This window comes from Polypterus senegalus, chromosome 10 (genome assembly GCF_016835505.1).
Source record: "Polypterus senegalus isolate Bchr_013 chromosome 10, ASM1683550v1, whole genome shotgun sequence".
Lineage (NCBI taxonomy): Eukaryota > Metazoa > Chordata > Cladistia > Polypteriformes > Polypteridae > Polypterus > Polypterus senegalus.
In genome coordinates, this window is record NC_053163.1 from 88,578,320 (window position 1) to 88,605,796 (window position 27,477).

Sequence of the window (27,477 nt, forward strand, 5' to 3'; positions counted from 1 at the left end):
TCCAATTCCCAACTACATTTACTATGAAAGGTCATAATTTTAATACAAATAAACTAATAGTAAAATAAAAAAAACTGAATTACCTTCAACAACAGGTCCAGTGGGACTAGTCCATGTATATTTTGCGTCAAGTTTTTCTGAAGCTAGTGCCTCGGTCCTGCATCTGAGGATGTTCTTGGATGATAAGTGGAAATACACTGGGACTTAAAAAGATTAAAACAAATATTAACTATTTCAAGCTCTTCATATCATTAAATCTGCAAAATTGGACAGAATAGTGTGACAGAAGTACTATCTTTTAAAACCTGTTTATTTTCTAGAAATATGTTACTGAAATATGTCTGTGTAAACATGATCAGTTGCTCATATTAAGAGGAAGATCACACTTTTGACATATGGTATAATTATAACACTTTCTAGGTTTCTGTTATAATGTATGTGTTGTTGGAGATGGCTGGGGTGGCGACCCGGCCGGGACGCCTAGGAAGACCGGAGGAGGGCTTACGCCTTCCCCAGACCATGTGGGGGCGACTGCCCTGGTTCCTTTGGAGGCCACGGGTACAGAGCTTAGAAGCTCAACCCCGTAGGGGCCCGTGGTCACTGCCAGGGGGCGCCCCTGTGCCTTTGGAGCCCTGGACCTCAGCACTTCCGCCACACCCGGAAGGGTAGGAGGGAAGAAGACTGGGGACACCCAGAGTGCTTCCGGGTACACAGCCGGCACTTCCGCCACACTGGGGCGTGTCGGTGGGAGAGCCAGGAAGCATCTGGAGTACATCCGGGTGTGTATAAAAGGGGTCGCCTCCCTTTGTACGATGGCGAGAGTCAGGAGTGGAGTGGACTGGAGCTGGAGAAGAGAGAAGGAGGCGGTCTGAAGTGAAGGCATTGAGCTTTGTGGCCAGGACTTTTGGGGGTTGTGCACTGAACATAATGTTCAATAAACGTGTGTTGGGTGAGTTGAACGTGTCCGCCTGTCTGTGTCCGGGCCAGTCTCCACATTGTGTATGTGTAACTTTCAAGTGCCATTTTACAGCTTAACAATAAAATAAAAGGATCTACTGTATGTAAAATAAAAATCTTCAATTAAACACGTATTATCCCATTCAAAGGCCATATCTGAATGAGAAAACAATTGTCTCAGCATAAATGTTAATATTAAAAATGATTTCAACATACATTTGATTTAACAGAATATCTAACCTATGTGATCTTTAATTATTTCTTTTTAGTCTATAATGTGTGATATTTCAGCACACTTTGAATGACAGTCTTTATCATAAGTATTACTTCAATTTAAATTGACCTTCAATGCATATTTGACTACCTTTCTTCCTTCTTTCACTAACTAAATGACTAGATAGATAGATAGATAGATAGATAGATAGATAGATAGATAGATAGATAGATAGATAGATAGATAGATAGATAGATCATTATTGTCCCCAGGGGGAAATATGGCTTTTAAAATAGATAGATAAGCAAGTCAATAAATAAACACATACACATACACAATTTGGTCTGAACACAACCAGAATGACTATAAAGTAAGAAAATTCAAAAGAAATAAACTTCTGACTTGGCTGTCACAGACTCAGTGAGGCATTATGGAGGTGCACTGCTGTTTATCTAAAGGACCCCCCACAAGCGTTTTTTGATACACTTCTGTTGAATAATTGGTTGGGTGAAAGTCCTCAGTGTTAGTGTGTCAGAGAGAGGATGTGCAGCTTTGTTCATAATGGCACTCAGGTTTGTTTTAACTTTCTCCTTTTCTACTACCTCCAGTGGATCTAGAGTGCATCCCATAATGGAGCTTGCCCTTTAAATTAGCTTGTTGGTTCCGTGGGCCTTACTTGAAGTGATGTTACCAGCCCAGCAGACCACAACGTAGAAAATCAAAGTTAAAGAAGATGTAAAGGATGCCACTTCCAAAATTAGACGAATGCACTTCCTAAGGAAAACAAGCCTGCTTTGCCCTTTCTAATATAGTTTCTTTGTGTTCTGAGACCAGTCCAACCTGTCCTTAATGTGTACTAGTAGGAGTAGTATATATGTTACATATTTATAAAATAATAGAATATTATGTTACACCATGTCCTTATTCATTACAACTAATTTCTTCAAAATGTTCATCAAAAATAAATATTTTTTACACTTTTTGAGCATCATTTGAGAATCATACCTGTTATTTGTTCTATTCCGTACACGGGACTGGTTTCTTGATGGCTTTGCTTTAGGTATTCTGAAAGGGAAAAAATACATAAAAACAGTTCTTAAGAGGTCAAATACCACTTTGCAAGTTTGTTGTATGTTGTATTCAACATAGCTCTCATGTTTTGTGTAAATACCACAAAAATGTTAATTCTCCCTAGAATTTCACACAGATTGTATAATGTCTAATGATGCAAATTATGCATAAAGAGACAATTACATGTGTTCAAGATTTTGGTTTTCTACCCTGAAAAGTACCATGTAGCAGTTGATCTTTCAGTTTACCTTTTAGAACTAAAACTATTGCAAACTGAACCAACATTGTTTTATTAAACATAACTGTATAAATGCTTACACATAAAATGAGTCATAATACCATATAATGTATTTGCATTTTAAATAATTCACTAGATTTAAATTTTATTAGAAAAGCACAGATACAGATATCAATATTTCACTACATAATTTACAGAACTGATGACTTCTTTCTGGAAAACAATAGCTTCTATTTAAATCCCCTTTTAAAATAAGTATAGCACAACCATTGTCTAAAGACACAAAATTTATACATTATACATTTTTACCTATAAGAACCTTTTATAAAAGCCTTAGCTAAACAAATAGGCATAAATAAATGTAATAAAAACAAACTACAGCCTTAAAACTAAACTTTTGTGCACGCTTTTCAAATACCTTCTAGCTTAGTGGACGGTGCACAAAAAACACCCATTCAATGGAGTGATAACTGAACAACAGGTAGGTAACCAATTCTGAATTAGATTACAAAAGAAACAATTCACATTTTAATGAAGATGGATATCATTTTGCTTTATGCAGGAAGTTTTTCCTCTAGCAGATATAGTAACAACATGACTAAAGGTCACATCTTTTTTAATCTGTAAATTGCTAGAAGGTCTAATTTATTACACCCAACACTACACCTTAAATTAAAGTTAACACAACTTGAATCTTTACAAATGTGATTCTATCTTCAAGCTAAATAAAGAGAGAATAGAAATTTTAGTGATTGGCAATAATGGAGATAATGAGACTATTAGAAATAAACTTGATGCATTAGGATTAAAAGTCAAGACGAGGGTAAAGAACTTAGGGGTAACTGTAACCTAAATTTTAAATTGCATATTAAACAGACCACTAGGACACCATTTTTTCACTTAAGAAACATAGTGAAAGTTAGACCTCTTATATCATTGAAAGATGCTGAGAAATTAGTTCATGCGTTTGTTTTCAGTCGACTAGATTACTGTAATGCACTCCTCTCAGGACTACCCAAAAAAGACAAATCGTTTGCAACGAGTGCAGAATGCATCTGCTAGAATCCTAACTAGAAAAAGAAAATCCGAACACATTTCTCCAGTTTTGATGTCACTACACTGGTTGCCTGTGTCATTCAGAATTGACTTTAAAATACTGCTTATGGTTTATAAAGCCTTAAATAATCTCGCTCCATCTTATATATCAGAATGTCTGACACCTTATATTCCAAATGGTAACCTTAGATCCTCAAATGAGTATCTCCTTATAATTCCAAGAGCTAAACTTAAAAGAAGTGGTGAGGCGGCCTTCTGCTGTTATGCACCTAAAATCTGGAATAGCCTGCCAATAGGAATTCGCCAGGCTAATACAGTGGAGCACTTTAAAAAACTGCTGAAAACACATTACTTTAACATGGCCTTCTCATAACTTCACTTTCATTTAATCCTGATACTCTGTATATTCAATTCATTATAATAACTATTCATGGTGGCTCTAAAATTCATACTAAGCCCTACTCTCTCTTCTGTTTCTTTTCCCGGTTTTCTGTGGTGGCGACCTGCGCCATCACCACCTAATCAAAGTACTGTGATGTTCCTACATTGATGGATTAAAAGGTAGAAGTCTACACGACCATCATCATCAAGTCCTTCCAAGAGAACCCTAAATACAAAGAGGACTGTTTCATTTATGTTAGGTAGAAAGCTCAGAGGGCTTTTTCTCTCCAGCCGCCTGGAGTTTTTTTTTTGTTTTTTCTGTCCTCCCTGGCCATCGGACCTTACTCTTATTCTATGTTAACTAGTGTTGTCTTATTTTAATTCTTACTTTGTCTTTTATTTCTCTTTTCTTCAGCATGTAAAGCAATTTGAGCTACATTATTTGTATGAAAATGTGCTATATAAATACATGTTGTTGTTGTTGTTCTGTTTACAACTGATTTATTTTTTCATTTGTTTTATAAATCATGCAGCAGGATAGAAAAGACGGACCAATAAACATGTAAGTAATTCATAACAAGGAAAACAAAACAGAAAGAACTCAGTGCTTATTGTGTGGGTTCACTTATACCAATGCATTCTTTGCATTAAACAACTTTAAAAAAACACAATTTAATACCTAATTTGAAAACACATATTTAAAAAGAATTATTAAGAGAGTCAATATGAATGCCATTTTATTCATGAAATGATAAAAAAAAAAAAAAATTCTGTCGAGCCAATTTCACTCAGAATGTTTCCTTATGATTTATAGCATATCTGAAGTTTTTTTTTTTTTTAGCTACCCTGGTTAAAACATTTTGTTTCAAATTTCAACCATGACAGAAAAAAATAAGACCTGTAGCCTACTCATATCATCATCCCAAGATTTCTTCATGTTTTCCAATGACTGCAAAGGAGGTAGGGTGGTTTCTTCTTGTGTTTCTTGATCATCAAGGGATTGTTTCATTATATGAAGGGGGGCTGTAAAATAATAAAAACAGACTTCTTCATTCTTTTTTAATCTTGCAAATGTAGCATTAACATACAGTGCATACTGAATATACTATTCGGTGACAGTATCGAGCATCTTTAATCCAATTCAAGAACATTAGCGACTACAGCCTGAATGAACAACTCTGGTTGAAAGGCAGGACTCAACTGATCCATTTCAAAACTCACTGACGCACATTGTGGGCTGGGGTAATTTAAAGTTGTTAAAAAGTGAAAGTTAAATGTAATGAGATAAACTGTACTCACTTTGATATTACATGGATATCAAAAACTTCATTACAGCATTCTAGACTAAATTATATAAAAATGTAAATTTAAGAAGTACTGTAAATGACACATTGAGAAATGTGTAAGTTTCAATCTCATATATGTAAAAATTAAATCTTAAAATAATAAGGTAGTATGAAGAATTCATAAATTCACTCTGAAATGGCCGATTTAAAACACAACTTTTTAGCTTAACATGAATTTCTTTCTTATTAAATTATAATATTTATTGCTTACGGATAGTTAATCACCTCAGGCCACGGTGAGAGATTAATTATTATGCTGAAAGGTTTAATCAGACTTCTAAATTCTAAATTTAAACTATTAATTCATATTATGGAGGATATATAAACTAATATGCATCCTTATAATGTTCAGTTATGTTATCCTTTTTAAAACGAAAGAGAACCAAAATGCCACGCATGCCCTCTCGTTCTATCCTCGAAACTATTCAGCGGCCAACTACCTGTGGGCAGCAACACCACGACACCTAGCGATGCTTATGTCCTCTTTCTTTTGTCACACGTGAAGGCCCTTTCTGTAACCGTAACCGATTCTGGCACAAGCTAAAGAAGAAACTTAAAAAAAGTGGGCAAACTTAACCCATACACGAAAACAAACATTGGGTTGCCTTCCCAAAGATTACTTGTACCGCCCATCGAAACGAATACATTCAGATTCCATAGATTCCTAAATCGGACTTACCAGCATCAGCCTGAGCTGTCATCGTATACGACAGAAGAAAGATGCAAAATAGAAAGCTTTCGCTTAGCATCGTAAATACGGAATCATTATTAAAAGAGGTAACACGAGCATATCCATGGTCAACGTACACGGATAGCTCGAGGCCGCCTCTACTTTGCCGCTGGTTCCGGTTCAGCCCTTTAACTCCCGAGTGGCTGATGCTGCTGCCTGGCAACGGAGCCGCTGAACCAATTGACACTCAGGGGGTTGTTTCAAACAGGGAAGGATGATGGATTTTCGTTGCCACGCGTTCACTTGGCACAACCATTTGTGGGGAAAAAAGTCCTAAGTTTTTGATCTGGTAAATTGTGGTGCTAAAAGTAAAATGTTACTATCGCGTAAATCGAACATAATAAAGACTGTAAACAAATCTGATTGCTCAACCGTTAGGTAGGTATATGTTTATTGATCTATTTTATTAGCGGAAGGGTTTATGGCTGTGGAGCCAAGTTAGTTATGTTTGTTTTTTATTTTGAACACAGCAGCATGGAAGAGATTTGGAAAAAGCTAACCAGTTTAAATCTGAAAATATTAAATTATTTTCTGTTTTAATAATACTCTGTTTTATAAGTTCGGGACTTTAAAAGACTAAATAGACATAATGATGCATTTACACCACCGATTTGCGTTACGGATTCTTCGTGTTGATTTTTACCATCAGGTCGTAGTATAATTTAAGCTAGTCTAGTTTTATTCTGCATTTTAATCGTCACTATCTTCTTATAGATTCTCAATTTGCCGTCTTTTATTAATTTAAAGAATACCCGTACTTTAATAGAGACATCTTTCCTTGGGGTAATTTTTATTACATATTTACTTATTTCATGTTATTCGGACGTGATTCCTTGTATTCGCCCTCTTAAAATGCAGCCAGTTTAGTGGACCCCCTCAAAGCTTTGCAGTTCTGCGCTCCCGTTGCCAAGCAGCAAGTGCCACAACAGCCACCCACTAGTTAAGAGGTAAGCGAGAAGCACCGCAGAGCATACGAGATGTTGAAGTAATGTGCGTTATATGAGTGTGCACAGAGTTTATCATGGATCAGCTCATGTTGTTTATTTTAATAATGAATCGATCTTTATGATGCAAAGAGAATGCATTTGCTTTGGAATATTTCTTCTGTTAGATATAATGACAGGAGATGCCGACGCAGGTAAGTCTTCCGTACATTACATTGAACAATTCTTTAACCCGCATAACTCCATTGAGGTTTCTGATATTATTTAATCTGGAGACTTTAAGGCTTTTTTCAAGTTTACGCTGATGTCTCACTGAGCCCCTTTTAAATAGTAAGAAAAGGCACGTTAATTTTAAAAGTATAAAACAAAAATATATAACATTATTCACTTACGGCATTATTTTCTTGGCAACTTATTGTATGCCATGATCGACTGTAAAAGTAGCGAACTTATTCTTAAACAGTGTGTAGATCACCCTCTAGTGGACTATGAAAAAAAGACATACTGTAGTCAAGACAAGTGTAAATTTCGCATTTTCAGCGATATAAACAATTCTAATAATATAAGCTCTATATAGTATTTTTTTATCGTAGCCGAAACTATTTTTGTTTAGCAGTTTCTGCCGGACCCCCGAATTGGGAGTAAGAGTGGGCTGGAATGTGAGGAAGGATTCATAAGTTTAAAAAATATTTGTGGTCAAATGCAAAGTAAAATAAATGTACAATTTAAAACATGCATAAATATATATATATATATATATATATATATATATATATATATATATATATATATATATATATAAACACTAATGTCAATGATTTTTTTTATTCTTTTAGCACCTCTTCCAGTATATCCCACCGTATTTCCTACAAATAATATCAATGGATCAAAGAAATTACCTCCAGAAGTTCAAAGTCAACAGTTTTCAGAAGTTCAGAATCACATAGGTAGATAAATATACTTTCTTTAGTTCTTTAGTTTTAATGGTGAGGGGGTCTCAACTGGTGGTGCAAGTGGTGTAAATATTATTTAACTTTTATCTGAGGATATTTGACCCTAAGTCTTATTAGTAAAAGTGGTGAGAAATCAGTGTCTTTGTGTGAAAATGTGCATCCTTGGTTTTACTATATAAATTAATTAAAATCTGGTGCACCAAATCATGTACAGCAAATCAGTTGATTTACAATGGAAAATGATGTCATGTGGATTTTTAAAATCAGAAAGCAGTGCACGTAGTCCTAAACACTTGGCTTTTGGCAACATATCATGCCAAAAATCTTAAATATCTGTGACATAAATCACACCATAACACTAATAATAATAACAAGAATAAGAACGCATATGATATTTGTTTGATGGAACAGGCACTTGCTTGCTACATACATACAATAGCTCTCACCAAGCAGGCAAAATTGTTTAATTAAATATACACTAATATAATCAACCCAGCCTCCTGAAGCTGTAAGGTTCACTGGTTCAACTGGCTATACCTTGAAATAATAACACATTTTATGGATATATCATAGGCTACTTCTAAGACCAAATTCACAACCCCTCCATTCATGTGCAAGGCAGGTGTCAAGAAACACTACGTATTCAGCCTCCCAGTGCTTATAGTCTGCTGATGGCCAACATGGCACAAGTCAAAAACATAAGCACAATGCAATCTCTACTTGGGAACAATAAAGAAACTAATTTAAATGTAATGTAAAAATGTTATAATTTAATTTAATGTAAAAATGTTACAGCCCACACTTTTGACCTGTGTTTTCTTTTTTTAACTCCAGTAAAACCTATTTGGGCAGGAAATGTAATTTTGACTTCACTGTCCCAATTTTTAGAGAAGGCCACAGATATATAAAAAACAGTATATATAACTTTAACAGACTTCACTTTTTAAATATATTTTTGATTATTAAGGATACTCTTTTTATTCACATTAATGGAGTGATACAAAATCAAATTACTAAAACAGAAATATACAGTATAATAATTTGACAATAAATTATAATGTTAGAGAGAAAATACTTGTAGTCTTGAGTGACATTTTTTGCTTGAAATTTAACAGAAAGGTTGGTAGGTCAAGCATAAGGCATGCCACAATTGTGATGAACAATAATTGTCCTATCCAACCACCTTCTGTACAGGGTAAAAAAATCTGAATAGCACATAAATGTTTTTAGTAATATCATGTTAGACTCCCATTGCTAATGTTTATTTCGTTGTCTGAATGTAGAGTTCCAGTTGAAATTATTTATTCATTCATTCATTTTCATACCTGCCTGTTCCAACATAGGTTTGCAGTGTGATGGAGCCTGTCCCAGTAGTACATAAGGTGCCTGGTAGAAATCAACAGTGGATAGGATGTCAGTCCATTGTTGAGGATACCAACTCATACTCCCTAAGTTACTTGCCCATTCCTCCTAACTCCCTTATCTAGGGCAGGATTGCTTCAGACCAATTTAGAGTTGCTAGTCTACCTAACAGGCACATAATTGTGATGTAACAGGAACAAATCAAATTTTTAAAATTTTTTACACTTTTATATTTTCGTTGGGAACGGTGAAGGCAGGAAGAGTAGTAATTGGGCATTAAAAAGTTGGTATGACGCTGGGAAACTGCATCACAAACGAAGGTGACTATGTAGAAAAGTGATGTAATTTGTTGTTGAAATTCTTAATAAACAGAATTTTAAAAAGTGCAGAAATGTTTTAAACGTCCCTCGTATTTATTTTATTTTCAATATGTTCCTTGAGGAAGCCACAGTCTTCAATATGGGCATGCCCTCATTCAGACTGGTTCTATTTAGTGGTGCAAAACAGCAGAATAATACAACAATAAAACAAGGATAATATTAGTATTACTTCAACAATAATGAGCAAAAAATGTTAGTGTTTTGAAAAATTATTAACACATTACAAAATTATGGCATATGTGTAGAGTGTTCCCTTTCTACAGTAAATCTCGTTAATCTCGTATAAGTTAGATTTCATTATTTTATATTGTTCCATGTACTGCATTTAACAGGGAATGTTGTGACACTATAAAGAAAACAACACTTCTTGAATGGATTATTACCAAATTATTTTTCTGTCAGATTCTAGACTTCCACACAAGTCAAACAAGGTGTTATCATTAAGGAGCTTACTGGTACAGAGCGGAAATGGAGGGCCATTACTGGGAAAAGTTCGTGTAAAGAAATCAAGCACCCAAAAGAGGCCACAGAAGCCTGGATCTGCACGCACTGATGAAACCAACAAGAGCAGCAGATGGAGCAACTGTGAATGAATACATTTTCTTCAGTATAATATTATAAATAATCTTAAAAACAATTTCCAACTTTTGCTGTGTTGTAAGGAATTTAAGTAGTATAATGAATGCCAACTCTTTAGATTCATAAATAGATATTCATTATGAACTGATGATACTTTTTTTTAACACTAATTCGAATACGTAAGAATAGAAGCATAATGCAGTGCGTGTGACATGTACATGTTTGTCTTATAAATATTTCAAAAGTAATATAATTATTAATAAAGTTAAACAATGTGACCCTGTAGTTTGGATATAGTGGGTTGGATAATGGATGGATGGAAGTAAAACAACTATGACTATGGCATGTTTTAGGCAGCTGTCTCAGACTGTGGCTTGTGTAGAAAGAATTTACTAACAAGAAGCAGAAAGAGTGTGGGGGTCATGTGAATCTCTGTGGCCTCCCTCCTGTTCACTTCTGTAAGACTTGTATGGATGCCACTTGATTGTCTGTTTTATGGGGTCAGGGGGAAAAGCTTGATTAAGAACTTGTGTTAAATATGAACAGCATGGCGAGAACGACTATTAGACAGACAAAAACACAAAGTACTTTTTTCTCTCACTTCAAGCATCATCACTGATGATGATGAGATTAAGCAGGCATTATGAGAATTGGCTTTATGCTTGGGCACGCATGCTATACAAGTGTTCCAGTCTGGGACTTTGAAAATCTGCTCACCCTCTAATTTACCATTAGAGTTGCCTTTCACTTCTGTTGTTCCCTAACATTTGTCATAAGCGAATAGCCTAGCAATTTCCATTTCATGAAAATTTCTACAACCGAACAAAAAGTTTTTATTTTTTAAAATTAGTCTATGTGGCTTGTCATTTGCAAATTGTCACTGTGTGTGAATATGGTGTGCATGTCATTGTGTCTGTATATATGAAATAGAGTGTTCTTTGTGATGGACTAGAGTCCTGTCCACCAGGCCTGCTTTCAGTCTTTGGCCTCTGCAACCCTAACATGAATTGAGAAGGGTATAGAACCTAACTTAATCCATTGAGAGCCACAATGCTTGCACAGCCCTCGAACGCACCTGAATGTTACATCACATGTAAACTTTCTGTTTTTTTTTTGCCATTGTTACAGTGATTCCCGGATATCCAAGACTTTCTCGATTGGTAGTTCTCAGTGCTGCAATAATCGGAGGACTTGCTGCAGTTTCACTTCTTCTGTGGTTTAAAATAATGTAAGTGAATTTAAACATATAGACATAATATGGAAATTTGTATTAAGTAGTTGTTCTAAATTTGGGTAATGCAACTATATTATGTAACTGGCGCACATGAGATTTGTGGCTTAGTGTTGTCTCTCCATCATTCAAACAGCTACTTTAATGTTACTAGATATATTTTTGGTGACCCAAAAACTATTTCAACATTTAAAAAATACACGGGGAGAAGAGTTAAGAAAAGTTTAACTGTTTATATCCTCCCAAAATAATTTTTTCTGCCAACTCGGAGCAGTCATCCTCCTTCAATAACCAAATCACATATACAGTATTGGAGGCTCTGATGGTACTGCAGTAGGCTTATTTTTCTCATTTTCCACTGCTATCTTTAGTCTTACCACTTAATATGTACTTTTTACAAATGGCATAAATTGTAAAATTAAAGTTTATAGTAACATCTTTTCACTGTTGTTATTAGAATTTGTCAGTTTAGCATCTGCTTATTTTAGTGCATTTACAACATCTGTCAGATGATCTTGCATTCAACTTTATGAAAACCTGAGCACAGGACTATTAAAATACAAGACACACACTGTTAACAGAGCAATAGGCTTTACACTAATTTGCACTGAGAAGTTACTTAGTCCTTTTACATATTTTTGTGGTTGTCTTTATTTCACTGATTATGCCACTCATGTTATTTTTGACTTTTAGCAGTTTCAGTTTGCCTCATATGTTTAATAATGGCATGGATGTCTTTGTTTTTTTCTAAATGAAGTGTGTGTATATATATATATATATATATATATATATTGTCACAAGAATGAGACATACTCAGATAAAGGTTTGGGGCAGCCACCCGTATAATCTGGTATCCTGTCTGCAAAGTCGTTCTTTTATAGAAATACACAGCACTGAAGTGCATACAACCGAATCCAAAAAAACTGAGGGAAAAGGGAAAAAGGGCAGGCTTTTAAAGGGGAAGACAGGAAGTGAGGTCATAAGGATCGGGCACGTGTTCATCAATCATTAGATCAAGCCCGGATGTGACATCAGAGGGGCCGGAGCTAGTAAGGTCTATTTCCATTGGCTCGGTCCCGGAAGTGACGTCAAGAGAGCCAGGTGGAATCTCCCGGGAATGGTCTACAGGAAAGTGAGAAAAAGAGTCAGTGCACTCTGCCACATCCCGGCATGCCTCAGAACTGCCTTCACTCAAGCCCTTTAGCTGCCTCCCATGCGCGTGTGTGACAATATATATATATATATATATATATATATATATATATATATATATATATATATATATATATATAAACTGCTCAAAAAAATTAAAGGAACACTTTGAAAACACATCAGATCTCAATCCTCCTGGATATCTATACTGATAGAGAGTGAGTAATGTGTTAGGAACGAAAGGATGCCACGTCGTTTGATGGAAATGAAAATGATCAACCTACAGAGCCCTGAATTCAAAGATGCCCTAAAAATCAGAGTGAAAAAATTATGTGGCAGGCTAGTCCATTTTGCCAAAATTTAATTGCAGCAACTCAAAATTGTACGCAGCACTTTGTATGGCCCCTGTGTTCTTGTATACATGCCTGACAACATTGGTGCATGCTTCTAATGAGATGACAGATTGTGTTGTGGGGGATCTGACAATGGGTCCAAGGATTTCATCCTGATACTTAATGGCAGCCAAGGTGCCTTTGTCAAGCCTGTAGCGGTCTGTGTGACTCTCCATGGATATGCCTCCCCAGACAATCATTAACCCACCACCAAACTGCTCATGCTGAATGATGTTACAAGCAGCATAATGTTCTCCATGGCTTCTCCAGACCCTTTCACTTCTGTCACGTGCTCAGGGTGAACCTGCTGTCATCTGTAAAAAGCACAGTGCACCAGTGGTGCATCTGCCAATTCTGGTATTCTATGGCGAATGCCAATCGAGCTGCATGCTGCTGGGCAGTGAGCTCAGGGCCCATTAGAGGACATGGGGCCCTTGGGTCACCCTCATGAAGTCTTTCTGGTTGTTTGGTCAGAGACATTCATACCAGTGGCCTGCTGGAGGTCATTTTGTAGGGCTCTGGCAGTGCTCATCCTGTTCCTCCTTGCCCAAAAGAGCAGATACTGGTCCTGCTGATGGGTTATGGACCTTCTATGGCCCTCTCCAGCTCTCCTAGAGTAACTGCTTGTCTCCTAGAATCTCCTCCATGCCCTTGAGACTGTGCAGGGAGACACAGCAAACCTTCTGGCAATGACACGTATTGATGTGCCATCCTGGAGAAGTTAGACTACCTGTGCAACCTCTGTAGGGTCCAGGTATCGCCTCATGCTACCAGTAGTGACACTGACTGTAGCCAAATGCAAAACTAGTGAAGAAACAGTCAGAAAAGATGAGGAGGGAAAAATGTCAGTGGCCTCCACCTGTTAAACCATTCCTGTTTTGGGGTTCATCTCATTGTTGCCCCTCTAGTGCATCTGTTGTTAATTTCATTAACACCACAGCAGCTGAAACTGATTAACAACCCCCTCTGCTACTTAACTGACCAGATTAATATCCCATAAGTTTCATTGACTTTATGCTATACTCTGATTAAAAAGTGTTCCTTTAATTCTTTTCAGCAGTATATATACTATATATTGTCTAGTGAAGGAGGGAAAGAAAAGAAAACTAATCAGTCTACATTCAATATGTAGTTAATGCTGAAAAGATGTTATTATTATTGTACCATATCATCCAGTATCAGACCAAGTTTGTTTTTTATTATTATTTTTGATTTTCACAAACTACATTAGGTGGTGACTAATTTCCTTACACCATGAATCAGCTGGTAAATACTGGACACATTTACTTTTTCAATCCAAACTAAAATGAATACTATATTATACTTGTAATGTGAGCTATAAGAACGGAAAGAAATTGGAATTCCAAAACTCTTGTCTTAACACTACCTTAATTTCAAGATATTTGTCATGATTTTAAAATATGCAACTTATGAAAACACATTTATTGAAGAAAAATTATTTTTGTTTTGCTTTCATTTCTATTACTATTAATTGTCCTGTAATCATTTGGGCTGTCATGCACTGAAGGAACATTTGCTTTATGAGGCACCTTGTACTTTGATGTATTATCTAAAGACTGATTTGGTCAAGTCTTATAAATCAACTTCACTTTTGCACTTAAATGTAATTATATTAATGTTAAACTGCACAGTGCACAAAGCACCCTCCTATCCACAATACTCATCAAATACAATGCAATAACTAATCAATAAACTCTCCACCACTCCCAGACGCGTTGCCACTCTTCCACCCAGCTCAGCTTTCCGTCTGGGAGTTCCCAGAGTCCTTTTATAATCCCTGACCCGGAAGAGGTTCCAATCTACAGTCCATGTGATCTCCTATCACTTCCGGGTCAGATCAAAAGTCCTTTTCTTCAGGGGCGTAAGGCAAATAATCGTTGTTCCTCCCTGCAGAGTCTCCTAGCGGCCCCCATGGTATCCAGCAGGGCTGTGAATAAAGACTCCAATGTCCATGATGCCCTGCTGGTCTTCGGGGCTCTTACCTGCTGCAGGGAGGGCTCCACCTGGCGGCTTGGGGGTATTGGCCGGAATGAACGGCCGGCCATATATCACAGTACTCCTCCCCCAGCGAAGAATTATAATTCGGAGTAGCCTTTCTCCAAGAGGAGTTTCTGGTCGGACCTTGGCTGATCCTTGTTCCGCATTCCCTGGAGAATCAAGGGGGAATATTAGTCCAATTCGACACCTGGTCCCCCATTCTCCAAGGACAATTTCGCCAAATGTGGCCCGACCTTCGGCATCCGTAGCACTGCTTCCGTCCTCCTGTTATTCTCCCTCTGCAGAATCTTTGACTTTATTGCAGCAAATCTGATGTAAGCAATCATCAAGACATTTAATTTTCAAATGTTTTTCTTAAAAGGCTTACAAGATCATATATAATTTGTAGTTTAACATGATCATCGAAATGGTGTTCACAAGAAACAGAGAACACATTATTTTTCCTAATTATTGGCATTTGCTTTTCCATTTCTCTTACCATTATTTTTTAAATTGTTTTTTATTTAAGCAAAGTACAGAGCACTCTATTAAGGCTGTACTGTGACCAAGGTGCATTCCTAATTTGATGTCTTTAGAACAGAGATAGTCGGGAGTTGGTCTCGTCCGATGCGAGAGATGGACGTCTGAAGTGGAGCTCCGCTAGCAGTGGTGCTATTTTTCATATTATTTGCTTATTATTCTGAGATATCCTGTATTTATTCAACCCGAGAGGGACCGCTACAGTATATGTAAACACATATAAACATGGCCAACAAGAAGGGGGGTCCGAAAGAATCGAAGACGAAAGCTACATCCAAGCTGCGATCAGCAAGCCCTAGTTCGAGATACGGCCTCTCAGAGACAGACCTGGATCAGATGGGCGAAAGTACAGACTCCTCGGGACCACGGTCCGCTACATCGTCGCCGGCTGAGAGCGAAAAGGGGAGCGAAGGTGCGATCGTGAGTGCAGATGTGGATAGCTCGCCGATTGGAGAGGATTACCTGAAACTGGAAAAGGCGGGAGGTCCGCGGCTTCAGTTACGCAATACGCGGGACTGGAGCAGCGGGACACCGGCTTCAGCAGAGTCTGCTGCTTCATCTACGGCACAAGAAGGCACATTTCAGCTATCTGAACTGAAAGTGTTGCTCGCTGAGCTAAGGCAAGATATAAAGAAAAGCGAGAAGGCTAATGAGAAAGCAACGGCAAAGGCACTTGAGAGACTGAAACAGGAATTAAAACAGGAAATCCAACAGGCAAATGAAAGGCTGCGCCAAGAGGTACAACTTGAACTTCGACAGGTGCTGGGTAAAATCGAAGAGCGCATTGAGAAAAACTCAGTTAAACTGAGCACGCTTGCTGATCGATTGGAGCATCTTAGTGAGACATTCACGAATCGGATCGAAATAGCCGAACATCTAGCTGCCAGTGCCGAGGAAAGAGCAGTAAATGTCAGTTGAATGTAAAAACTCGGAGAAAAACTTGGAGACAGACTGGCTGCTTTAGAAGATGGGAATAGAAGGTATAATGTCAGAATTGAAGGCCTGCGGAGAATCGAGAAAGTTTAAACCCGTGAAATTCGAACTGAACTTTTTCTAAAATAATCGGGGCGACTTTAAAGCAGAATCTGAGATAGCAGCGGCTTACGCAGACGCGGATCAAACACCGTCAGACCCGACCAAGATCTTTTATAGTCGTTTTGAACGATTATCATTTAAGTTAGAGGTGATGGAACTCCTCAGGAAAAAAAAAGGGGAAGATATTATATATGAAGATTGCCACATTCGCGTCTTCCCTGACTTCTCTCCAGCAACAGCTATCAAGCGCCGCCTTCTATAATATTAAACAGCTGCTACGGCAAGCCAATGTCAAATACGGCCTCCTGTATCCGCAAAACTGAAAGTGGAATGGCAGGGTCATTTCTATGTTTTCGCTAGCAAGGAGGAGGCAGAAAATGAGTTAAGAAAGCTGATCCCGGACTATTCTGATACATAATTGTGAGTCATGGCGGTAAATGATAAAGCTAGGATTAATAATCTACTGTCTGATCTATTTGTTTTAAAATACGGGTTTTTTATCAGCATATATTCTCATATTCTTATATTATTATTACTTACTTATTACTTATCATTACTTAGTATTACTAGGGCTAAATGTTTATGTTTTATTGTGCTTAATTACGTTTTCCTCCTCTTTTTTTTTTCTTTTCTAATTATTTCATGTGTACCCTAAATGAGACTGTTCAATATCATACCCTTGGTTTGCTGTTATTGCTATTACTGCATTAAGACTTGTTATGCTTGTTTTGGACACATCTTTAACACCATCACCTGGGTTTATTATCTGGGGATATCATCTTAATGCACTAAAATTGATGAAGATTATATGTATATGTGTATGTGTATGTATATATATATATGTATATATGTATGTATATATGTGTATATATATATATGTATATATATTAAGTGCAAAATTCTTTTCTTTTTTTTTTCTTTTTCCTCTTTTAAAGACTATATTGGTAACAGATATCTCTATCTTTTAACCTTAAAGCGCCACTGCATGGGGGCTTGATGTGCTTTGGACGTGCTCTGTCTCTGGGTATGTCAGAGGACTGGGACTGCATGAAGTGGGTTTTAGCCTCACCTGGGGAGGCAAAAAGGGAGGGTGGGGGTTAAGGGGAAGAGAAAGAGAGCAGGCTTGATCTATATCTAATCTATCATCTCAATCTTTATAATTATAACTATCAACGTAATAATAAGCTGCATGGCAACAACTCTTGGGGGAATAGGAAATTAAGACCTAAACTATTTCACTTCCAGTTAAGACTATAATATGACACCAAAAACTCAGAATCAGTGTCTCCATGATGGGACAGTTAACTCGTAAGCTGGAATGTTAAAGGCCTGAATCACGAATTAAAGAGAAAGAAAGTACTTTCTCACCTAACAGGTCTAAATGCTAAAATAGTATTTTTACAGGAAACCCACTTACTAAGTAAGGATCAGTTCCGGCTGCAAAAAGACTGGACTGGCCAAATGTTCCATTCTAGTTTTACAAAGAAAACTAGAGGGGTGGGAATTCTCATACATAGAACAGTACCATTTGTAGCATCAGATGTAGTATTGGATCCTGAAGGGAGATATGTGATGGTCATGGGAGACTTATCTAACTGTAAAATGATTTTGATAAATGTTTATGCACCTAATGTTGATGATAAGGAATTTATACAAAATTTATTTGCATCCATTCCCAATCTGAACACTCATAAACTTATAATGGCTGGGGACTTTAATTGTGTTCTAAATCCACTTTTAGATAAGACTTCCTCCACAGGGGGAACGGCAACTAACACCGCAAAGATAATTACAAAGTTTATAACTGATCACAACTTATCAGATCCCTGGAGGTTTTTAAACCCAAATTCAAGAACATATTCTTTCTACTCACCAGTACATCATTGCTACTCAAGGATTGATTACTTCTTTATAGATAATAACTTCTTGCCTAAGATTAAATCTTGTAAATACGATGCTATTGTTATTTCAGACCATGCTCCGATGATCTTGGAGCTGAAATTACTAAGCCCCATACACTCACCCCAGATGGCGTCTCAATCCGCTTCTATTAGCTGACGAGAATTGTACTGAATTTATATCCAAACAAATTGAATTCTTTCTAGAGACAAATACATCCCCTGAGATCTCTGCAGGAATACTCTGGGAAACTCTTAAGGCCTTCTTAAGAGGACAGATTATCTCATATCTTTCCCACAGAAATAAATCCGAAGCGAAGAAAGTAGCAGAGATAAAAGCGAAATTACTAAAATAGATGAAGAACATGCCAGACTACCAAGCGAGACTCTACATAAGAGGAGGCAGGCTCTACATTCAGAATTAAACCTCTTGACAACTAAAGAAACCGAACAACTAATTTACAAATCCAGACATCATTATTATGAACATGGAGAGAAAGCTAATAAGCTTTTAGCGCAACAAATTCACAAGCAAGATGTAGCAACGCAATCTCGGTAATTACTAACACGAATGGAGATAAAATCATCGAACACAAAAATATAATGTACACTTTTAGAGACTACTATAAATCCCTATATACTACTGAGTTTAAAGAAGACAATATACAATCTAATGCATTTCTGGATAAATTACAGATACCACAAATTGACGCTATTAGTGTGGAGGAGCTCGATAAACCTCTGTCATTATCAGAATTACTGGATGCTATAAAGTCACTCCAAGGTGGAAAAGCAGCAGGCCCTGATGGCTACCCTGCAGAGTTTTACAAGAAATTCTCCGCTCAGCTAGCTCCCTCCTATTAGCAACATTTACAGAAGCCAGAGATAACCAATCTCTTCCACAAACCTTTCGCCAAGCACTAATCACTGTCTTTCCAAAACAAAATAAGGACTTATTACAATGTGCATCATACAGACCAATTTCACTTCTGAATAACGACGTTAAAATACTCTCTAAAATCATAGCTAGAAGGATGGAGAAAGTGCTCCCCTCAGTAATATCACAAGACCAAACTGGATTTATTAGGGGCCGACACTTATCTTCAAATCTTCGACGCCTGTTTAATGTAATATACTCACCAACTAAATCAAACACCCCAGAAATATTATTATCATTGGATGCAGAAAAAGCATTCGACATGATTGAATGGAAATACCTTTTACTATTTTGGAGAAGTTTGGGTTTGGCCCGAACATTTGTGCATGGATTAAATTACTGTATACTAACCCAGAAGCTTCAGTTTGCATCAATAACATTTGCTCAGACTACTTTAAACTAGAACGTGGCACAAGACAAGGATGCCCTTTGTCACCACTGCTGTTTGCAATTGCCATTGAACCACTGGCAATACATTGTCGAAATACTGATCAGATAAAGGGGATTAGCAGAGAAGGACTGGAACAGAAAATCTCATTATATGCAGATGACATGGTACTGTATATATCGGACCCAGAAAATTCTGTGCCTGCAGTCTTAGCAGCACTCACAGAATTTCAAAAGCTCTCTGGTCTCAGAATTAATCTGAATAAAAGTGTACTCTTTCCGTGAATTCGCAAGCATATAATATTAGATTAGACACCCTTCCTTTTATCATTGCAGAACAGTTTAAATACCTCGGGTAAACATCACAAGTAAACATAAAGCTCTTTATCAACAAAATTTCGTCGTCTGCATGGAAAAAATTAAACAAGACTTGCATAGATGGTCAACCCTTCATCTCACACTAGCTGGAAGAATTAACACTGTTAAGATGAATATTCTTCCTAAGCTCCTTTTTTTATTTCAAAACATACCAATATACATTAATAAATCGTTTTTAAGCAATTAGATTCAACAATAACCTCATTTATTTGGAATTCTAAACATCCACGCATCAAAAGAGCGACCCTACAAAGACAAAAGGCAGAAGGCGGCATGGCTCTACCTAACTTCCAGTTTTATTACTGGGCAAATATACAGTCGATAAGAACCTGGACACAAATAGAAGAACATACACAGGCATGGACCGCAATAGAAGTAAAATCCTGCAGTACTTCTTTGTATTCCTTGCTTTGTGCTCCAATAAACACACGTTATCGGCAATACACTAATAACCCAATTGTGCTCCACTCACTTAGAATCTGGAACCAATGTAGAAAGCATTTTAAGACGGAGAAGCTTCTTTCTGTGGCACCCTGCAAAAGAACCACCTCTTTCAACCCTCACAAACATATGCAGTTTTAATATCTGGAAAAATTTGGAATTAACTTGCTTAGAGATCTTTATATAGACAACGTCTTTGCATCCTATGAACAATTACATTCCAAATTTAACATTCCAGCTACAAATTTCTTTCACTATCTTCAAATCAGGAACTTTGTTAAACAGAACCTTCCAGATTTTCCTCATCTTGCACCCTCATCCACGCTGGAAAAATTATTGCTCAATTTCAAGGAGTTAGACTCCATCTCTACAATATATAAAATCCTTTTACAATCCCTTCCTTTCAAAGATCCAAGAGGACACTGGGAAAATGACCTCTCAATTAATATATCAGAAAAGGAGTGGAAAGTAGCAATGCAGAGAATTCACTCAAGCTCCATATGCAAAGCATACAATTATACAACTCAAAATTATATATCGAGCACATCTGTCTCGACTAAAACTCTCAAAATGTTTCCAGGGCATGATCCAACCTGTGAACGCTGCAAAAGCCCCAGCCTCACTAGGTCACATGTTCTGGGCCTGCTCCAAATTAACATTATTCTGGACAAAAATTTTTAATTACCTCTCAGACAGTCTTGGACTCACAATCCCTCCTAACCCATTAACAGCTGTGTTTGGGGTTCTTCCAGAGGGTCTTAAAGTGGAGAAAGACAAACAAATTGTGATTGCATTCACTACACTGTTGGCACGCAGACTTATTCTGATAAACTGGAAGAACCCAAACTCTCCTCTTTTAAGTCAGTGGGAAACTGATGTGTTATATTATTTAAAATTGGAAAAAATCAAATACTCAGTTAGAGGATCTGTGCAGACTTTTTCAAAACATGGCAGGATCTAATCAGTAATATTTTGAAATGATTTATAAAGCACAGAGAATTTGTTGATTTAGGTATTTTTAAAAGCCTTAAATTTTACACCGTTTGGCTTGCTCTCTCTCTCAAGGGTGGGGATCGATCTGTTCTTAGCATAATTCTTTTTTTTTTTTGTAAAAATTGATTGCTATGTATTGATTGTAATAAAATTAATAAATAAAAAAAAAAAAAAAAGAACAGAGATAGTCAGCAAGACACAATCTGCCATGCATATGGAGAATTTTATTAAGAGTTTTAAAAATCTGATAAATTATGCAGATGGTCCATAAATTGGTGTCATTCATATAATTAGCATAATGACTGTTTGCTTAAATATCTGTTTATTAACAGGCAAAAGGGGAATTTGGAGCATGTTGTGAAAGAGGAAATAGTAGAAAAGAAAGAAAGTAAGAAAAAAAAAGGAGAGGATAAGGTTCCTATTGTGGATGACATAAAGCATGAAGTTGTTGATGATAGAGATTATGATTATAAACACCATGACACTTGTGAAGATGAATATCGTGAAGGGGATAGCGATTACTATTATGATGATTATGATGAAGCAGTATATAAAGATGAAGAAACTACCAGCACTGACTCCAGAGAAGATGCCTCAGAGGGTAAAACTGAATCGGAAGAAGAGGAAGAGGGTGAGGAAGAGGAGGAGGAACATGAAGAGGATGAGAAAGAAGATATGAAGCAGAAGATCATGGGGATGGCAATGGAAAACATAATGGGTAAGAAATGGATGCAATTTATCTTAAAAATTTTACAGTTTTTTTTATAGTTGAGTAAGTATTGTTCTGGGAAATGTGTGATAAGTTTCAAAGCAAAAAAGTTCTTCTGAGAGTGAACTGTGTCAGAAAAGCATTTGAGCTAAACAAACCCAGTGAGAAGATGATACCCAGTCAGATTCCATGCTGGCCACCTTTTCAGACAGTGTGTTTTGCATAAATGGGCTGTAGCTGCAGTATGTCACTGATAGCACTCACATGAAGTGTTTTACATTTGTTTCTGCTTTCAGTTTGCACATTTTGTCAAATGCCATCATTTTGTGAATGGAACTTACATACTTTATATCTGACGCAATTGACTCATAACTTCAAAACACAACGAAACATCATTCTTGCAGATTAGAATGATTTCATTTTAATGTTTTTTTATTATAAAATATTTTCATGACAGTTTTATTTAGTAAGACCGCAAGATTGTTACAGTCTGCTTTATATATATACTGTATATACTTTATTGTCATCTCAACCATATACAAGTATACAGATAGACGAAATTGTGAAGCTCAGGGTCCACAGTGTAACAACATGATGTGCAAATAGTAAATTAAAAATAGAATACAAATTTAAAAATTTAAAATTAAAACACAAGCAAGACAAGACATTGTGCAAAGATAGGACAAACAAGTAGCAGCAATATTGATGTGTAAGATATGTAAAATAATAAATAATAAATAATAGATATAGATAATACAGAAATTATCAGTGTATGATAATAGTTGTTTAAGACGTGTGTAAACAATGACAGGTCAGAATGTTTCATAGCATAAGGATATCAAAAGTGTCAAAATCCTTAGAGGTCAGTATGAGATTTTCAGTTCTTTTCTACATGCACACTCATCTTAGCAGGATAGTGGTTTTCATGTATAAACGTTCTGTTTTTAGTGGTGGATGAGGCCTTGTGGAAGGTTCCAGGGGGCAGCCTGGTGTTAAGGAGTCTAACAGCTTGGGGGTAAAAACTCTCCTGCAGCCTCGCAGATTTGGCTTTGATGCTGAAGTATCTTCTCTTGGATGGCAGAAGTGTGAAAAGTCCATGTGAGGGGTGTAAGGGGTCCTGCACAATGCTGCAGGCCTTGCGGACACTTGAGTTTGTAAAATATGTCCTGTAGTGAAGGGAGATGCACCCCAATAATGTTCTCTGCTGTCTTCACTATCCTTTGCAGGCGGTTGCGATCGGATATGTTGCAGTTGCCATACCAGACAGTGATGCAGGTGGTCAGGACACTCTCTATGGTGCCTCTGTAGAACATGGTGAGGATGGAAGGGGGAAGACGTGCTTGCTTCAGCTGCCTCAGGAAGTGTAGTCTCTGCTGGGCTTTCTTGATTAGTGATGAGGTGTTACAGTATGTGGCCACATAAGTTCCTCAGTTAAGTGCACACCGAGGAACTTGGTACTCCTAACATTCTCCACATCTAAACCGTTGATGCTGAGCGGGATGTGGGCAGGACGTGATTTTCTGAAGTCCACGATTATCTCTGTTGTTGTCTTCACATCATGCGGACAGCCATTTCACCTCATCTCTGTATGCTCTTTCATCATCCCTGCTTATCAGTCCCAGCACCGTCGTATCATCCGCAAACTTGATGATGTGATTGTGGCTGTGCAGTCGTGAGTCAGCAGGGTGAAGAGCAGTGGACTAAGCACACAGCCCTGCGGTGCTCCAGTGCTCAGTGTGAGGATGCTGGAAGTGTTGTGGCCCATCCGAACTGACTGGGGCCTCTCTGTCAAGAAGTCCAGGATCCAATTGCAGAGGGTGGTATTTAGGCCCAACCTGCTCAGTTTTACAACCAGCTTTAGAGGGATGATTGTGTTGAAGGCAGAGCTAAAGTCTATGAATAGCATCCTGGCATATGTGTCTTTTTTATCCAGATGTGTCAGGGAGATGTGAAGGGCAGAGCATATGGCATCCTCAGTTGACCTGTTTGAGCGGTATGCAAACTGAAGAGGGTCAAGGGAGGCAGGGAGATTAGTCTTTATGTGTGACATGACTAACCTTTCGAAGCACTTCATTATGATTGGTGTGAGTGCAACTGGTCGGTAGTCATTCAGGCATGTCACCGATGACTTCTTTGGCACTGGTATGATGGTGGTCGACTTGAAGCATGTTGGGACTGACGACTGGCTCAGAGATGTGTTGAAGATGTCTGTGAGGACACCAGCCAGTTGACTTGCACATTCTTTGAGCACAAGACCAGGTATGTTGTCAGGTCCTGCAGCCTTCCGTGGATTGTCTCTGGATAGAGTCCTCCTCACATCTGTTATGGAGAGACAGAGACAGGAAGATCAAACCCACTCCCTACCCAGAAGGGGGTGGGTTAGGGTTGACTTCACCCTGCAGTATTTTAAACCAATGAGAAATATGTGTACGAAGTTTCATGAAAATCGCTCCAGCTGTTCGGAAGTGATCCTGAAACATACATACATATACACACACATACATTGGCGATAACGTTGTAACAAAAATTTCATTGTAATAAGATTCTATATTTGTTACTATAGTGCTTTCTTGCGTACAGGCATTTGCAATCATTTCAATAGCTTCTTTCGTGTTAATTTGAATCTCCTCCTGCCTACAAGTTATGCTGACGAGAATTTTTCTCAGCATTTCCTTGCAATAATACACTTTCAGGCTGTGAATGATGCCCAAATCCAATGGCTGAAGCACTACTGTGCAATTGGATGGGAGGAATTCAACGCGAACATTATCTAAATGCAGAAGCATGTTGTGGGCAGCACAGTTATCAATCAGGAGCTGAATCATACTTTTCTTCTTCATATTGTGAGGTTTCTGAACTCTTTTGAGACAAAGAAAGTTGACAGTGTCGATGGTGAAATTCCGAATTCACTGGCAACGACTTTTTTTCATTTTGCTGCAATCAAAAGCTGCAAAAATGTAATTTTTTTTTCTAATATGAACTGTTATCGTTTCTTCGTATCTGCCATTTCTATAGGAGGGTGACAATGAATTAAATTCCAATGGATGTTTTTCAAACGTTGACGAGCAAAAAGCAAAAGGTATCAATGAAATCCACAGGAAACAAAAAAGGCAAAGAAAGAAAAAAAATCACAATGTTTCTGTTTGGGGATCGTTGTGCACAACTGAGCTCCGGCCACAGAACTAACTGCTCTGTGGATAATTAATTCAAGCATTTCAAGGTCTTTTGGACACTTTGTTGTAATTAAAGTATCTGCTGAATGTACTTCATAGTAACGAGATTTCTATAGACTCGCGTTATATGGCGAAACTGTCGGGACCATAAAAATACTTTCGTTGTTAAGATTTTCATTATAATGGAATTTTACTTCTATATATCTAAAAGATTTTCAGATTAGGCAAGTGTAACTACCAAACAATTATCAATTTATTAAGTAATCCATCTGTATATTTAACTGACATTGCTTTATTCAGTTTTAAAATCAAGGAAAGCAGGAGATTGTTCTGGTAGTATTGAATAAAAGGCAGCATCCTGCCCTGGACATGGTGCCAGTTCTTCACAGGGCAAAAATAGGCACAGACTCAAACTCATTCAGACTGAATTTACAGTTTCTAATTAACATAAACCCCTGGTCTGTGGCTTCACACAGTAACCAGACTAGGAGTCAGACCCAATACCATGTAGTGGAGCCACTTTAAAAAGTTAATTCACAAATTCATTTTCCTTTCTCTTTTTATATAAATATGGGGTCACAGATAATCCCAAACTCTCTTGGAACCATGAGTACCAATCAATGTTCGATTGATAACTAATCTACCAAACCCACTACCTTTAGAGTCACCTGATCTAATCTAAATATCTTTGTAATGAGAGGAAAAATTATGCAGAAATATGTGCACAGGTGCTGGTCTGGGATTTGACACTATCTGTGTGGATTTTCTTCTTCGTTTCCACAAGGAACACAATTTACATCAATTGGAATCTTTATAAAGGACTGCAATAACTGCAAATTTCATTTGACTACAATCACATTCAGAGTTGGTTACACCCAAGGCTGGGAGAGTAGTTATCAGCTGTCTGTGACTCTGAATTGGATAAGCAGTTTAGAGAATGGATACATGAATGTGTGAAGAGACATTTTCAAAGGTTTATGTTTCCTTTTTTTAATTGCACTTTTTAAACATTTGTCTTGTGCACACGTTTAAAGACCCTGAACATTTCTGATTCTCCCTTATTCCACACATTTTCTAAGTGGGAACAAGGGGCAGAGTTCGTGGCATTTCAGTGGATGGGATTTGCATGTGCTTTGGTCATTTTCACCATCAGCTCCATGATGGGGTGTTAGTCCTACATAAAAACACATTATTTAAAATTACTTAAAATTATTATGTTGGTTTCTGTATTATTAAGACAGACAGACAGACTGCTATTTATATATCAGTTCTCTGCTTTTTGCTACATTTGACTCCATTTGAAAGTTTTAACTTGAGGTAATTAAAATTGTATTCATTTTCCATGTAGAATACACTTTGATACTTTATTGTTTTTCTGAACTAGGTGATGGAGATAGTCTGAAGCTTGGAGCAGAAAAATTAAAAGAAGCAACTGGGAAGGTGAAAGAAATGAGCAAGAATATCAAAGGGAAAGTGAAAGAAGTGAAAGGAAAAGTTAAAGAGGTGAAAGGGAAAGTCAAAGATACAGCCAAGAAGGTGAAAGGAAAAGTAAAAGATACAGGAAAGAAGATAAAGGGGAATGTCAAGAAGATGAAAGGAAAAGTTAAAGATATGAGTAAGAAAATTAAAGGAAAAGTAAAGAATTTGAAAGGGAAGGTAAAAAATATGGGCAAAAAAATGAAAGGGAAAGTGAAAAATTTAGGGAAAAAGATGAAAGGTCTGGGCAAAAAGATGAAAGGAAAGGTAAAAAATGTGGGCAAAAAAATAAAAGGTATTGGCAAAAAATTAAAGGGTATGCGTGGGAAGATGAAGGGCCTGGGTAAGAAAATGAAAGGCTTGGGCAAAAAGTTAAAAGGCTTTGGGAAAAAGATGAAAGGATTTGGAAAGAAAATGAAAGGATTTGGAAAGAAGAAGAAGAAATTTAGCCTTTTTTAGAAGGTAGAGGTTAAGGAGCACAAACAAAATGATGGAAAAGAAAGAGAAAGAAAGAAAAGAAAAAAAA

General features: G+C 37.2%; 2 protein-coding genes across 3 annotated transcripts in view; one reads left to right on the forward strand and one right to left on the reverse strand.

The window, feature by feature from the left end:
- Positions 1-6,094, reverse strand: part of LOC120537303 (zona pellucida-binding protein 1-like) — a 48,836-nt gene extending 42,742 nt beyond the window's left edge. For both annotated transcript variants that reach the window (XM_039766147.1, XM_039766146.1), the window contains exons 1-4: positions 5,943-6,094; positions 4,827-4,940; positions 2,177-2,236; positions 84-203 (exon numbers count right to left, since the gene is read on the reverse strand). In XM_039766147.1, coding sequence (XP_039622081.1) covers positions 84-203; positions 2,177-2,236; positions 4,827-4,940; positions 5,943-6,012 — 364 coding nt within the window. In that variant the 5' untranslated portion in view covers positions 6,013-6,094. The remainder of the gene's footprint in view (positions 1-83; positions 204-2,176; positions 2,237-4,826; positions 4,941-5,942) is intronic.
- Positions 6,095-6,991: 897 nt separating this feature from the next.
- Positions 6,992-27,410, forward strand: LOC120538201 (neurofilament medium polypeptide-like). The gene is made up of 6 exons (XM_039767654.1): positions 6,992-7,131; positions 7,774-7,884; positions 10,035-10,217; positions 11,340-11,439; positions 21,926-22,311; positions 26,860-27,410. Exons 1-6 carry the CDS (start codon positions 6,993-6,995, stop codon positions 27,408-27,410), a joined length of 1,470 nt encoding a protein of 489 aa, XP_039623588.1. The 5' UTR covers position 6,992.
- Positions 27,411-27,477: the final 67 nt, after the last annotated feature.